This window comes from Gopherus flavomarginatus, chromosome 6 (genome assembly GCF_025201925.1).
Source record: "Gopherus flavomarginatus isolate rGopFla2 chromosome 6, rGopFla2.mat.asm, whole genome shotgun sequence".
Classification (NCBI taxonomy): Eukaryota; Metazoa; Chordata; order Testudines; family Testudinidae; genus Gopherus; species Gopherus flavomarginatus.
In genome coordinates, this window is record NC_066622.1 from 5,696,256 (window position 1) to 5,711,727 (window position 15,472).

At 45.2% G+C, this 15,472-nt stretch overlaps 1 protein-coding gene across 1 annotated transcript; it reads left to right on the forward strand.

Moving 5' to 3' along the window:
* Positions 1 to 2,805: 2,805 nt before the first annotated feature.
* On the forward strand, positions 2,806 to 14,940 carry C6H3orf49 (chromosome 6 C3orf49 homolog). The gene is given in 6 exon segments (XM_050958900.1): positions 2,806 to 2,900; positions 7,005 to 7,217; positions 9,919 to 9,970; positions 10,535 to 10,621; positions 13,434 to 13,547; positions 14,746 to 14,940. Coding segments are annotated over 6 exon segments (756 nt in total).
* Positions 14,941 to 15,472: the final 532 nt, after the last annotated feature.

The following is a 15,472-nucleotide window of genomic DNA, read 5'->3' on the forward strand; positions in this document are numbered from 1 at the left end:
CTTCCAGGTTTTAAAGTATCTTGTCCCCTTATTGGTCCTTCTGGTCAGGTGTCAGCTAGGTTATGGGAGCTTCTTAACCCTTTACAGGTAAAAGAGGCATTAACCCTTAACTGTATGTTTATGACAATTGCATTGCAAAGCCGGTATTGGAGTGGCCCCAAACTGAAAGGATGCCAACCACAAATGGCACAGTTTTTATTCCATGTCCTCTCCCACATGGGACAGCTCATGAGCAAAGTTATGCACATGCTTTAGTGCTGGCAAAACTAGGCCCTTAGCAAGTCCAAACTCCGGGCTTGTCTACATCACAAAGTTGCAGCGCTGATGAGGGGGTTACAGCGCTGCAACTTAGGAGGTGTACACATCTGCAGGGCATCACCAGCGCTGCAACTCCCTGTTTGCAGCGCTGGCCGTACTCCCGTTTTGTCTCGGGTGTAGAGGATCCAGCGCTGGTGATCCAGCGCTGGTAATCAAGTGTAGACACTTACCAGCGCTTTTCTTGACCTCCGTGGAATAAGCAGGTATCCCAGCATACCTGAGGAAGCCTCTCCTTCAAGTAGGTCTCTTTCCCTGCGGTTTGCAGGGGGGTCCGGGGAACGCGAGAGCAAACCGCGGGGAAGCTGGTCTCCTTCCCCGGTTTGCTCTCGCGTTCCCCGAACCCCTGTGCAAGCAGGTCTCCTTCCCTGCGGTTTGCAGGGGGGTTCGGGGAACGCGAGAGCAAATCGCGGCGAAGCTGGTCTCCTTCCCCGGTTTGCTCTCGTGTTTCCCGAACCCCCCTTGAAGCCGCCCAACAGCCCTGCAGTGTGGCCACATCTAACACCACTTGCAGCGCTGGTTGCTGTAAGTGTGGCCACTCTGCAGTGCTGGCCCTATACAGCTGTACTAATACAGCTGTAACAACCAGCGCTGCAAAATTGTAGATGTAGACATATCGGTCTACATCATGTACTTTACCTTCTGGTCTTAAACTGTCTCCTGCCAGTACGGTGAATCAGCCCTTTTCATATAGCTATGGGTGCTATCCTTACTTAACATTTATATTGTGCTCACAGCATGCTAGGGGCTCTACAGACTAACAAAGGTCTTATCATTGAAACACATGTCAATTCCACCGTTTTCTGTGGGCGGAGTTTTCAGAGGAGACTCTGAAAACCAAGGTCCTGTCTGCTCTGTGTGGACGTTAAAGAACTTGTAGTAGTTTCATAACTCTAAATATTTACCTTAGGGCAACAGGACAATATCTCCATTGTCGTGCCTATTGCACTTCAGTAAAGCTGTTTGTAGCTGTGAAGGGTGTAATCCTATGCAGATAAATGTAACTCTTTGCTGCTAAACAGTTCCATTGACTTCAAAAGGTCTAGTCGTAAATAAATTAAGGATATATTACATTTTGCAGGGTCGGGGCCATAGTATGTAAAGTATCCTGGAAAAGTCAAATATCACTATAATTCTTAAACCGTTCTGCCTTTTATTCGCACAAAAAGCCAGCACAATACCAACTTCCAGTCAGAAGAACGTGCGTTATGCATTTTCCCTAAAGGAAAGCAGAACAGCTGGGAAAAACAGAATCCGAATACAGGACTTGTGTACAATTCAGATTAACTATGTAGCATGTAATGGGCAGGACTGCACTATAATGAAACTAAGTATTCATGAGTATTAACAGTCATGTATGTGTTAAAAGAAACACCCAGGAACAACAGGCAAGAATGGAAAAATATTGTTAACTTCTGCTGCCATCTGCTGGCATTGATGTGCCAATGCATGCTTACTCCTAAACTAGAGAACATTGGTGGTGATTGTTACGCCAGAGATTTGGCCAGTTACACTGTTTTTGAGTTGTGTGAAATATTCAAATTCAGCTTCTGCTCTGATTGATCTTGTGTTTGTGGCTCGATACATGCTGTATGTGTAGACACAGAGTAGGTAGCTAAACAAGTAGCTACTATGTGCCAATGCTCCTTGCTCCTCGTATCAGCTATTCTCTTCTCCAGCAAACCTAATGTCCCATCAATTTTACTTTAGACTTTTCAGGAGGGAGGTGTGTGGCTTGCTGGATGGTAGTTGGGGTATGTTTTTGGGTGGGAGGCGGCAGGGTGTAGGGCACATACTGGAGACATTGCAATTGCTTCCCTCGGGATGTTTTAATTTTGTTATTCTTTTAAAATATTTTTTACTGGAAACAAATCTTCCAGCAGATGCTCGCAAGCTTCCTGCCCCAGGAAACCAAATTGCCAGACTCGCAGAGCATTGTTGAAAACCGAAGTCCAGATCCTTAGCTGGTGTAAATCAGCATTATGTAATGTGGCCGGCCTTCAGGATTTTTATCCTGAGTCCTGGGATATTTATGGTCGATCCTTGAGAAATGGCAATACTGGTTGGCTCATTGGCTTCACTGGGGCTGCAGCAGTAGGATTGGGCCCTCCAGGCCATGTGAGTCTCAGAAGAGTGGCTTTAGTGAGAGTCACTTTGCAAAGATATTGAGGTCCCCACTCCAATCCCCTGAGAGGTTCTAGTTGCTCCTGGCTACTGAACTTTCAGCTAATTGACTAATGTTGATTTCTAATGGTCTACTAGAAATATTTGCAGACACTGGTCGTCGGGCCCAGCTCTTTTCCTCCAGTGGCACCATGACTGGCTCCTTGGTTCTCTCTTTCTGAAACAACCCCCATCTCCACCTTCTCTCTCCAAACTCTCAAAATCTTGAAGGGAGGTTTGAGGCCCCTCAGCTTTCCCTTCAGAAAGGAGATAATCTTTTGGAAGATGCCTATAGCATCCTGAGGCCATCCCTTCCCACCCAACATCATGACTGAAGAAGAGGTCTACGTCCCTTCTTTCCCTTCTGAATGTTTTTCTGTAGAACAAGGTCTGGCTCTGTCTCTTCTAGCTGCACCAAACAGGTTTGGGCTTTGTGTACTTCTCAAAATCCAAGGGTGTGTCAGCACCGCTGCTATGGGGTCTGATTCCCAGGGCAGATAGAGAGCCTTGCCCAGGTGAAGCTAGAACCCCTGCTCGGCCCCTGGATCTAAGCTTGGCAGCTAGTCTAAGAGGTCTAGTATGCGTCTGTCTACCCAGGCTGGAGCTCACGCCTCCCAGCTGCTGTGTAGCCATAGGGGTGAAGACTTTCTGGGTATCTTAGCTATTACTTTGGTAAAATCTGTGAAACCCCAGGCAGACTTTCCCTTTGGAAAAGCCCCTCTTAAGTCCCAGGATGAGGGGTGGTGGGAGGGGTGTGTCAGGTTCTGTCTACACTTGCAGGTCGGGAGGTACACCCACACTAGTTCTCATTGATCTAGCTGACTAAAAATAGTAATGGAGTCGTGGTAGCATGGAATGGTGAGCAGGCTAGCTGCCCCCGGTATAAATCATCAGGGGGGAAATTGCTGTCTTACTAAAATGTTGTTCACTTGCTGGGTAAGGAATACACTGCAAAATGTTTAGCTGCACATCATGGCATTTCCCATAGCTCTGACAAACTTACTTATTATCACCCCTAAGTTACCTCAAGCAGGACATTTCTCGTAACAGCGAACCTAATACATGCCAGTGAACGGAGATGAAATTCCTAAAACTTGGCTAAAAGCAGGTCTGAGACAGAAGCACCCACTTCAACATCTGCAAATTGATTAGACAGTCTAAAAGTGTCACTATTAGGAGGCTGAGAATCTATACTAGTCAATTAGCTTGCAGTGAACTAACTATGCACCATAGGCAAATGCATTTTTCCAACTCTTTTAGGAGCTACAGAAAAGGGGCACATGACGATGATAAAATACCGTAAATCAAAAAGAAAAATGGGATTGAAAGGTAAGTAATACTAATGACTTTAATGCAGCTATAGATCATGATCCAGTAGAATGCAAGGGGATGGCTATAATACTTTGAAACAGGGCCCAGTATGTTTGATGCATTGGTCTTTAGAGGGAGAAAGTTATACAGTTTTCACCTCATGCTTTAAAACAAATGGAAAATCCCATTGAGTTAAGGCATTGAGAATGCATACAAGGTAACTGGAGAAAATCTCAGCTCATACAAAATTGCTGCTGTTATCTGGAATACTTTAATTCAAACACAGATCTCTTTGCTCCCTGCCTGAATGGGTTTTAGATTTAATAATAAACTTACATATTGAGTTGGGATTAGATATTTTTGTCTCCACATCATAAGCATAAAGACTCGGAGGATCAAAATATGTTTTATTATTTTTGGCACAGCTTATAAGGTATAACTTAAAAATATTCAGTGCAATAGACAAAGGTAATGGAGACGTTGTGATTACTCATAAGAACAGCCGTACTGGGGCAGACCAAAGGTCCATCTAGCCCAGTGTCCTGTCTTTTGACAGTGGCCAGTGCCAGGTTCCCCAGAGGGAGTGAACAGAACAGGGAATCAAGTGATCCACATGTAACAACCAATAGTTCATCACTCATTAAACACTGTATGGATTTACTGCCCTATTGCAGTCAATACAGTTTTTTTGTGGCATGTTTACTTTTTTATTTGTATTGTGGTAGCACTTAAACTCAGCCTTGGATGGGAACCCCATTGTTCTAGGCCCTGTACAGATGTGGAATAAAAAGATGGTCCCTGCCACAGGGAGCTTACCAACCTAAGGAGAAGACAGGAGACAACCATTGGCTACAACAGACAGATGAGATGGGTGGGGGGTAGACAATGAGACAATTCTGGCTAGCATTAGAAGCTGTGGTCTTGGCTCACACCAGCTGCCAGACCACTACTAAGACATTTGTAGCCACTGTGGCAGAGGTGAGGTTTAAGCGAATACCAGGGCTATTCTAAATTCACAGAGAAGCAGCTTGGCTACAAAAGTCAGAGGGGTAGCCGTGTTAGTCTGGATCTGCAAAAGCAGCAAAGAGTCCTGAGGCACCTTACAGACTAACAGACGTTATGGAGCATGAGCTTTCGTGGGTGAATACCCACTTCATCAGATGCATCCGACGAAGTGGGTATTCACCCACGAAAGCTCATGCTCCAATACATCTGTTAGTCTATAAGGTGCCACAGGACTCTTTGCTGCTTTGGCTACAAAAGAGTTCATGCTGACCTTGTGCTTCAGTGGAGTTCAGCTGAACTCCCAACATTACTTTTCTTTTTTTAAACAAAAAATTATCCATCACCTAAACATTTAAATGCCTGCTAAACAGTCAAAAAACCTAGCCAGTTCCCACTGCTTTTAAACCTTGTCCCTCCCATCTGACTAGCACCAACTCCCCAACCTTCACTCTGCCCCTTGCTTTTTTTTTTTTTTTTTTTGGGAGGGTGGGGGGGAATTGTAACCAAACATCACAATGACTAAGAGTTTTGTGGCCCAGGCGGTCGGGTAATGAAAAGGGAGGGGGAGTGGAAGCAACACGATACTGCATTCTGCCATGGTGAGATGAACGTACCTCTGTGTAGAGCCTTGAGGACATACTTCTGAATGTGCAACCAGATCAAGCATTTGCTTCAGCCTGGTTCAAACCCAGCAAGAAACACATTGGTTAAGGTTGAGTCAGCAGGAAAGGAAACAAACAGTTTATATGCCCCCCAGAAGCTTTCCTTTATAGACAAGGTCTAAGTTAAGGTGTGAATTTAAACTGCTATATACCAATGTAAACCCCCATTTGGACATTCTTAGTCTGGTAGAAGAGTGATTTTTTGGTTTAGCTCAAATGCCTTGCCAAATGGCATAAATGGAACCAGCCAAAAAGCCACTCTTATGCAGATACAAGCCCCTTTTATTCCAATATAACTTTCCCACGTAGATAAGGGCCTTAAAGACTCTCCAGTAAAATTAATCTGAATTAACTAAAGATGTGAATTTAAAGTGGATCAGTGACCTGCATTAAATCCCTGTGTGGATACTTGTTCAGAATTGAAGTGGCCTTAATGCAGTTAAAACCAAATGAAGGCAACTTTAATTCTGTGTAGACGTGCTCGCACAGGGGTTTAGTGTAGTTAATTCAGATTTGCTGAGTGTCTTCTTGTAGATTAATCTTTTGTTTAATAATATCCTGGTTCTTGCTTCCTGACTACAGAACATAACATAAAAAAACTGGTGTGGGCAAGTACACTGCTACCTCGATATAACGCTACTCGATATAACACGAATTCGGATATAACGTGGTAAAGCAGTGCTCCGGGGAGTGGGGCTGCGCACTCCGGTGTATCAAAACAAGTTCAATATAACACAGTTTCACCTATAACGCAGTAAGATTTTTTGGCTCCCAAGGACAGCGTTATATCGAGATAGAGGTGTACTTACCTCTTCCTCAGCGTTCTGCTAGCTCCTAGTGAGCCCGGTTCCTGTTTTCCTTAGTGCAGGGTTTTACAAACCACTTCATATATCATTATAACTTCCCCAGTACAGCTCTGATTCAGCAAAGCACTTAAATTCCATTGAAGTTACTGCTTAAGTACATGCTTAAGTGCTTCCCCAACTCCCACACCCAAAGTACTAAAAGCTAATTATTCTCCTTGGCAGCAAATCAACCAAACAAAAGCAAAATGTCAGCATTTCGCTAGCCCAGAGAGATTGTGTGTGAAAAATGTTAGAAAACTTTTCAGAAGTGAACTCCCAACCAACTTTCAAAACATCGCTTCACTTTAAAACTCCTTTTCCATGTTCACCATATTTCACAGAAGAAAAAAATGGTGCTGAGTTGAAATACAACATGCTGGGTTTGTGGGATATTGGCATTTGTGGGGATGTCAGACGTGAACATTTATTTTCTTTCCACCTTTTATAATTTGATACTTCTCTATGGTCATTACATTTTCAATAGGCCATAACAGGAGAAAATGGACAAAAGCCCATTGAAGTTTAGTGGCTGTCCTGGTAATTTCATGGGGGCCAGCGTGTCACCCATTAATGGATTTTGTAGATGCTCGGCTCTGTAAGGGTTAGGCCCAATGTTAGACATAGGACTTTAAAAAACCCCGTTGTGTCAGACGCAAGGTATTTAAATTCTATATTTACTGCATGTCATTTTTCTTTGTCTCAGATGGCATAGAGCTGTGTCTGCTAACTTACTGAAATGAAATCTCCTGACACCCAGAGAAGATGACTCCTCCAGTGGAAGTGACTCAGGTTGTCTTGAAATCTGTGAAAATGAGAAAAAAGGTTTTATGATGCATATGAAGACAACAATGGGGAAAAATGCTTCTGTCCTATCGAAGAACACATTAAAAAACTCAAGCTACATGATGACAGCCCTGTAAATCTAACTAGCTACAGAGCAGGTGGCTTTTCTGGAGCACATGGACATCTTCCAAAAATAATTAAGGAGTTGCCATCTCCCAGAGGATTTCCAAAAATGAAAACATGGAAGCTTTCTCAGAATAGTAATTTAACATTGAATGAGAGTTCAGTCCTTCCTTCTCTGTGCCTCATTTCCATCCTCTCATTAACCTCAGTGATGGATTTTCTTCTCTGTAGCAGAACCAGGTTTTCTGAGTGTGTCCAAGAAATACAGGACTAGGTTCATGAGAGCTAACATGGCTCTGAAACAAATACTGACCTTTAGGAAGCCCCAGAAATTCTGAGTTTAAGGTTTACATGTTCACACTTTCAATCAAAGTTTTAGTACTGTTTCTCTGGAAAATGAGGCAGGGTTTTCAGAGGGTGCTACCCCGTGCTCTGGATGTCCCTAAGCCTCTGACTGCCAGCTGCTGGGAATGGATGACAGGGATTGGGACATTAGATGATCACCCTGTTTTGTTCACTCCCTCTGAAGCATCTGGCACTAGCCACTGCTGAACGCCAGGATACTGGGCTAGACTGACCATACGAGGTCAGACCAATCGTGGTTCTTATGTACACTTCTGCATTGGTGCAAGATCTTGCAGGCTTCCGTCAGATATACTGTTTGATACTGCATGGCAATTTCATTGAATGAAGTGTAGTTGCTGACTAATAGCACCCTTTCATTCCAAGAAATCAGCAGTGCTGGTCTACAATTCAACCTTAATTTCTAGAGGTGATTCTGTAAAATAAGCTTGCCTTTGGAAAGTGGTGTTGTGCAGGTTTCCTTTGAGGATGAGGACTGATAAGTCAGAGATGGAGTGCTCGCTTTGTGGATGATATGGTGGGGTTTTTTTGTGTCTTTTATCACTTTTCTGTGTGAGTTCATTCAAGAGGTAGTGCTTGTCTGGTATCACCCCCATAGTTGTTGGGGCATTTGGGGCACTGGATGAGGTACACCATAGGTTGTTATGGTAAGCAATCCTCCATAAGCAAAGTGGCAAAGTGGTCTCAGTTCTCCCGATGGGCAGATGAACGGGGCATTTTCCCCATGGCTGCCCCAATCCAGTTCATTTTGGATTACCTCCTTCACCTTAGGGCCCAGGGCCTGGCGCCCTTGTCCATCAAGATGCACTTGGCAGCCGTATCAGCCTTCCACCTGCCGGTGCAGGGCCACACAGTGTTCTCCCATGCTGTGTCTGGCTAATTCCTTAAGGGATTGGATGGTTTCTTCCCATATATCAGGCCCCCAGTCCCACAGTGGGACCTGAACCTGGTGCTGGCCCGCCTCACGGGCTCCCTGGTTTGAGCTGCTTGCTACATGTTCCTGGCCGCACCTCTCATGGAAGGTAGACTTCCTGGTGTTGATCACGTTATCTAGACAGGTCTCGGAACTCAGGGCCCTGACCTCTGAACTCCCGTACACGGTGTTCCATAAGGATACGGTCCAGCTTTGCCCACACCCTTCCTTCCTCCCAAGGGTGGTCTCCGCCTACCACATGGGTCAGGACATTTTCCTGCCGGTCCTCTGCCCCAAGCCCCATGCATCCAGTGAAGAGCGCCGCCTCCACACACTGGATGTGCAACGGTCTCTGGCTTTCTACCTGGAGCGGACAAAATCATTCAGAAAATCCTCACAGCTGTTCATTGCCTCGGCCAAATGCATGAAGGGTCGGCTGATCTCCATTCTCCATTCAGCGACTCTCCAATGGGATCACATCGTGTAACCGTACCTGTTATGACCTGGTGGGAATCCCCTGCCGTCAATTGTGAGGGCACAGTCAACTAGGGTGCAGGCCTCATGGCTGCCTTTTTGGCCGATGTCCCCATCCAGGACATTTGTAGGGCTGCTACATGGTCTTCAGTTCACATGTTCACCTCGTATTATGCGATCGTCTCCCAAACCAGGGAGGACTCTGGGTTCAGCAGGGCTGTGTTCCGTCCCGAGAATTTGTGAACTCCAACCCACCTCCAGCAGATATCATTTGGAATCACCTATTGTGGAATACACATGAGCAATCACTCGAAGAAGAAAAGTGGGTTACCTTTTCCATAACTGGTGTTCTTCGAGATGTGTTGCTCATGTGTCTATTCCACATCCCACCCCCCTTCCCCGCTGCCGGAGTTGTCTGGCAAGAAGGAACTGAGGCTGGGGGGAGTGCAGCAGCTCCCCTTACACCGTGCCAGGCAGGCGCCACTCCAGGGGTGCTGCAAGGGGAAAAACTTCTGGCACCAGTGCACATGGCGAGTACACACACCTACTGTGGAATACACATGAGCAATCACTCGAAGAAGAACCTATGTGACACACCCTTTGAAAATAACACACAGAGTTGGTTTCTATCAAGAAGCTCCTGATGTTAGCACTGGGACGTGAACGAGTTTGGATACTGGAACTAGAGCAGGAGATAAAGAGGAGAAGGTCGGTCACCAGAGCTGTCCCTAGAAGGGACTAGTAAGCAATAAAAGGTTTCACTGAGCCTGTCCAGCATTAGTGCTGCCAGCCTCTAGGTGTTCAGTGTTTGTGTCACAGCACAGGAAGAACTGAAATGAGGGAAGAGGAGAATATAAAGAACACAAATTATTGTATGTCGGCTGACCTTGCAGCTGTCTGTCTCTAGCTCAGAAACTGCACTGTGATGTTTCTAAACTCTCTCCATCTCCTTTGCTTTCAGAGTAACCATCCAGCTGGATGTGGATGTCATGGAGGAACAAGCAGAGAGCAGGGCCGGTGCAAGGGTGTTTCACGCCCTAGGCGAAACTTTCACCTTGCGCCCTCCCCCCCACCGCACCCCCTGCCCTGAGGCTGCCCCCCATAGCAGCTCCCCCCCTCCACCCTGAGGCACCCCCCTTGCGGCAGCTCCCCACTTCCCACCCTTCACCCTGAGGCCCCCTCCCTCAGCCCAGCTCACCCCTGCCCCACCTCCTCCCCGAGCACGCCATTGCTGCTTCACTTCTCCCGTCTCCCAGGCTTGTGGCACCAATCAGTTTAGGTGCCGCAAGCCTGGGAGACGGGAGAAGTGAAGCAGCCATGGCGTGCTTGGGGAGAAGGTAGGGCTGGGGTGAGCTGGGGCGGGGAGTTCCCCTGTGTGCTGCCTCCCCCTTACTTGCCTCAGGTGGCCCTCCCTGCACTCCCCTGCCCCAGCTCCCTCCGCCTAAATGCCGGCGGCGGCTAGGGCGGCGGAAGATCCGGCCGGTGCGGTTGCTGCTGAAGAAAATGGTGCCTCCCAAATGCCAGCGCCCTAGGCGACCACCTAAGTCGCCTAAATGGTTGCACCGGCCCTGGCAGAGAGGATAACTGGGGAAAACACAGTTGTGAGAGCAAGACAAACCAGGAGACACTTGTTGGTGACATCTCTTACAGCTGAACTCCAAAAGGTAGAATTTTGATGATGGTCAGACAACTAAAAAAAAAGGTCTTTTATTAAATTGTGTGTGCAGGCCCCACTGGAGTCAATGGGAGATTTGCCTGATTGGAGGCTCAGACCCACAATATTTTCCTAATTCAATTCTCTGCCCCTGTAGACTCTGCTTCCCAGCTCCCACCTGGGAAGACCCTGTCTGTGATGCTCAGCCACCCATGAAATCCTTCTTCATGTCTTGACCAGCAAGGGGAGTTCTGGCAGCAAGCAGTCAGTCAGCAGGGGCAGGAGGCAGAGAGCAGCCTGCTGCAGTAGGGTGGAGGCAGCCTTACAGAGCACTAGGGTAGTGGTTCTCAAACTTTTGCATTGGTGACCCCTTTCACACAGCAAGCCTCTGAGGACACCCCTCCAGCCTCCCTTATAAATTAAAAACACTCTTTTTTTACATTTAGCACTATTATAAATGCCGGAGACGAAGCGAGCATTTGGGGTGGAGGCTGACAGCTCATGACCCGCCACATAATAACCTCGCCACCCCCTGAGGGTTTACGACCCCCCGTTTGAGAACCCCTCGACTAGGGGCAGGGGAGCAGGGATTCTGAATGCCCCGGCTGGGCTGGAGCAGGTCATGAACGGAGCCAAATAACTTTGTCAGAAAAGGCTCTCTTCAAAATCCACATTTTTCACAAAAAACACTTGCAAAATCTTCCATTTTTTTCTTCAATGGAAAAATGACCGTGGAGGTGGGCGGGAATGGAAAAATCAAACATGGAAAAACTTCAGAAATGAAACACTTTTGACAAAAATGCTTACAAATAAATAAATTTTAACATGGTTCCTTTGGGAAGCCTACAGAGAGGTGTGAAATGTTCCAAGAAAAACTGCTTTCATGACAAGCTCTAGCTGTGCGGCATGAGTGGAGACCAGTGCCACCTGCTGGTTACCCCTAATGACAGGCCCACACTTGCATAGCATTGATCTTCCCTGGGTTTCCATTTGTTAGGGCTGGGCAGAAAACAAACATTCCATTTAAACTCTCTGTGGCCAGACGAATATTTACTTATACAAAGTGGAATAGCTCCAAAAGGGGACACTGTGTAAGCGAGAGTATAGCGAGAGCCCTGGGAGACGAATAGATTAGGGGCCTGTTGTGATACTTGGGCCTACAAGCTTACCCTAATTGTGAGCTCAATGGTAAGAAGTGAGTGAAAGTTCATAAAATGTCACAGTAACTGGTAACAACAAATACTGATGGGGAAAATCAGCAAATGCAAGAGAGATTGAATTAGTCCAAAGAAAAAGGCCTACTGATGTAACTTGAGGGCTGTATTTAAAACCATGCTTGGTAAACAAGAAAAGTGTGGAATGAGAAATCAGCTAACCAAAATTGGTGTGTTGGAAACTAGGCCAAAATGTTGATGAGATGGGCTATTACCATCACCCCCCTTTTGGGGTCCTCAGAAAGAGACTGGGGGGAAAAGTTGGCTTCTGCAACACTGGCTGATTGAAAGACAAAAGAAGGGGAAGGAGTGAGCTTCACCATCATGGCTGCCATCCCCATCATCTCCTGGGATCCTGGATCTTCCTTGTCCCAATCCTGAGAGAGGCCCTGACCACAATGGACCAGAGAGAGAGACCCAGATCTTCACCAGCATAGACTAAATTCCAGCCACCACCTGAAATATGAGACTTCATCTCTCTCCCTGCCTGCTTCGGTGTATCCTTTTCCCTTCCCCACCTTACTTCATTTCTTTCCAATCTCTGTCCTTTTGCCTTCTGTTTAATAAGATTCTGGCTTAGTCACCTAAGACTGCATATTTTGCAACACTGCTGTAAACCTGTGATCAGAAAGAAGCAGCTAAAAGCAATGTCTTAAACAGCCCATCGCTGGTACCAGTTTGCCAGGTCTCAGAGTGGCTGGTAAGAGCATGTGCTGTGCTGGTGTTTTTCCAACAGTGACAGGGAAAGTGAGAGCCAACACCAGAGACTAAGTTCCATTTTCTATCTTTGCTGTTCTTTTCTTTCCCCTTTTGAGTGTTTGTCTGGTTTTTGTTTTCTAGAAAACATGATTGGACTTTAACAGCACCAGATCCAGCCTATCTCAACTAACTTCCTCTCTCTTCTCCAGAAAGGAGTTACTACCATCTAAGATGGCCAAACAAAGTGAGTAGATGGGAAATGGTGTAAGGAGCTTTTAACTCCTGCTCGAATAGTCAAGTGGGATGCTCTCATAGCACACTACCATGGCATCCCAATTAATGTACCTACTTGCATAGACCATAGGCTGCAAGGGTCTTAATTGGAGGAGAAGAGGTATGTTTAGCCCCCAGGAAACATCATATGTCCTGCCATGTTATGAACAGTAACTGAACATATGTCTCAATAACTCCATTGGAGAGGAGTAGTAAACAACACCCAGAAGTGCTTTGCAGTAGGCTGGTTTGAGATATCCCACCACACATGCAAGGTGCCATGGAGGCAAAGCAGCAGAACACTGCTAGTATCCATCTCCTTGTGCCAGCTGCTTCAAGGTTGTAGCATGATTTATCCCTAAATTACAAATAAGAGTTTCAGCAGTGGCAGGTCAAGGTAAACCAAGAACAAATGCTTGAAAATAGGAAGATGAGAGAGGAACAAGAACACATTTTTCTATTGGTGACTTGCTTGCTCTCAATGCTGCACATTCAGTGTCTAATGCTTTTTATATATTGGGTATTTCCCAGTTTATAAGAAATACAACTTACCAACTCCATAAAACAAAAAGAATTCTTTCATACCTCCCAAAGCCACACTAGCTAGCCTTGTCTGAATACATCTTTTGTTTTCAGGTTCCTTATTTGTCAAAAAAGAGGGGAAACTTTCTAGGCCTCAAAAAGAAGAAAAAGAATGAGCGGAAGCTGCAGTATCATTCAGGTGTGACAGCTGGAAAGCTTAAAACGCAGGTATCTGTAATAAAAACAATTAGTAATCTCTCTAGTGCTATGCCACGTATCTTAAGCCTATGTTTTTGCAATTTTCTTAGATGTAGCTTCAAGTTACCATAGATTCACAAAGGGGCAGTGATAGTGTCACTTGGCACTGGTGTCACCATGACCGCTTATTCTGTCAGTGCACAAAGTTACATCACATGCTTGTTCTTCTTTCTAAGTTAAAAATTCTGCCCATATTCCCTATCTATGCCTAATATTCAAATTGCACCCCAGACAGTTTGCAGTAGAATACAACAACTTCTTTTTAAATTTAAAAACAACCCCCCCCGTGTAGGAAATATCAGCTTTATCCTTTCTGAAAACGGTTGTGGTGTTGTCTCCTCTGTTTGGTATTCAATGCCCATGTGACGGTGGAACTAGGACGTAGTATCATGGCAACACACAGTCTCAGAGAGAGAAGCACAAAAAGCAGGCTAGAATGGTAGGAATAATCTCAATTTTAAAAACTGTAGTATAGTGTGTAGCTGGGATCCCAAGTGCATTTTATATTTGTACATGTGGAAGCCACTCAGGTAAGCAACATCACAATGGGTAAGTTTCCAGAACAAGGGCAGAGAGTATCTCCTCTGTGCTCATACAGTTCACAGGAGGAGGAATTCAATCAGAAGAATAAGGGGTGGGGGGGTCTCAGCTACATATTCTCAGGATAGTCATGGCAGATTGGAACTGGAATGTGTTGCTAAAAAACGGATGCCACCGAAGTAGGTTTAGGGTTTGTCTACAAAATGTGGTAATTTGCACTGGAGTGTAAATTCTATTGCACACTAAAGTATTGTGTACTAACTGGCCTGTGTGGACACTGCTGTCGCACACTAAAAGTTCCCTAGTTTACTTTAACATAGTACTATTTGAAACGGCAGTAAATGTAGCAATCAGTTGGTTATCTTAACTGTGACACTAACTCTCCCTAACTAAATCTAGTTATAACATGGTGGCTCTTTATCCCCAACCTTTTGCAGATGACTTAAATAGGGACTCTTGATTTTCTTGGAAGGTAACTATTTCAACGTTGCATCACCATAAATTGAATTAGAAAATGTAACTTTACTTACACCTCTGCTCAAACCACTTATCTTCTGCCCAGCATCCAGGACTTTGCTGTTCAATCTGTACACTAGATTGTTTCATTTTAATTTGTGTTCCACACCAGGTGAATGATCTCTTAGAAAAAGTAACTGAAAAGTCCATAGATTTACTGGCCCAGAAACATGCAGAACTCCAGCAGTGTGAGTTTCTGGGAGAAGAGAGACTTCAATCATCTAAGCATTTTCAACTGGCTTCTAAAAGAACCATGAGGATGCATAAACTAAAACATATGCATTTCCCATGCACATGCTGTTGCTAAGACCCTTTTTAACTAGTAGATTCAAATGAAGTAAAAATCTTAAGCGAATCCACATGTTCCATAGAATCACTATGGATAGAAATTTCATGCTCTAATAAAAATATAACATTAGGGATCTATTATCGACCACCTGACCAGGACAGTAATAGTGATGATGAAATGCTAAGGGAAATTAGAGAGGCTATCAAAATTAAGAACCCAATAATAGCAGGGGATTTCAATTATCCCCATATCGACTGGGAACATTTCACTTCAGGACGAAATGCACAGATGAAATTTCTTGATACTTTAAATGACTGCTTCATGGAGCAGCTGGTACGGGAAACCGCAAGGGGAGAGGCAACGCTAGATTTAATCCTGAGTGGAACGCAGGAGCTGGTCCAAGAGGTAACTATAGCAGGACCGCTTGGAAATAGGGACCATAATACAATAGCATTCAACATCCCTGTGGGGGGAAGAACACCTCAACAGCACAACACTGTGGCATTTAATTTCAAAAGGGGGAACTATGCAAAAATGAGGGGATTAGTTA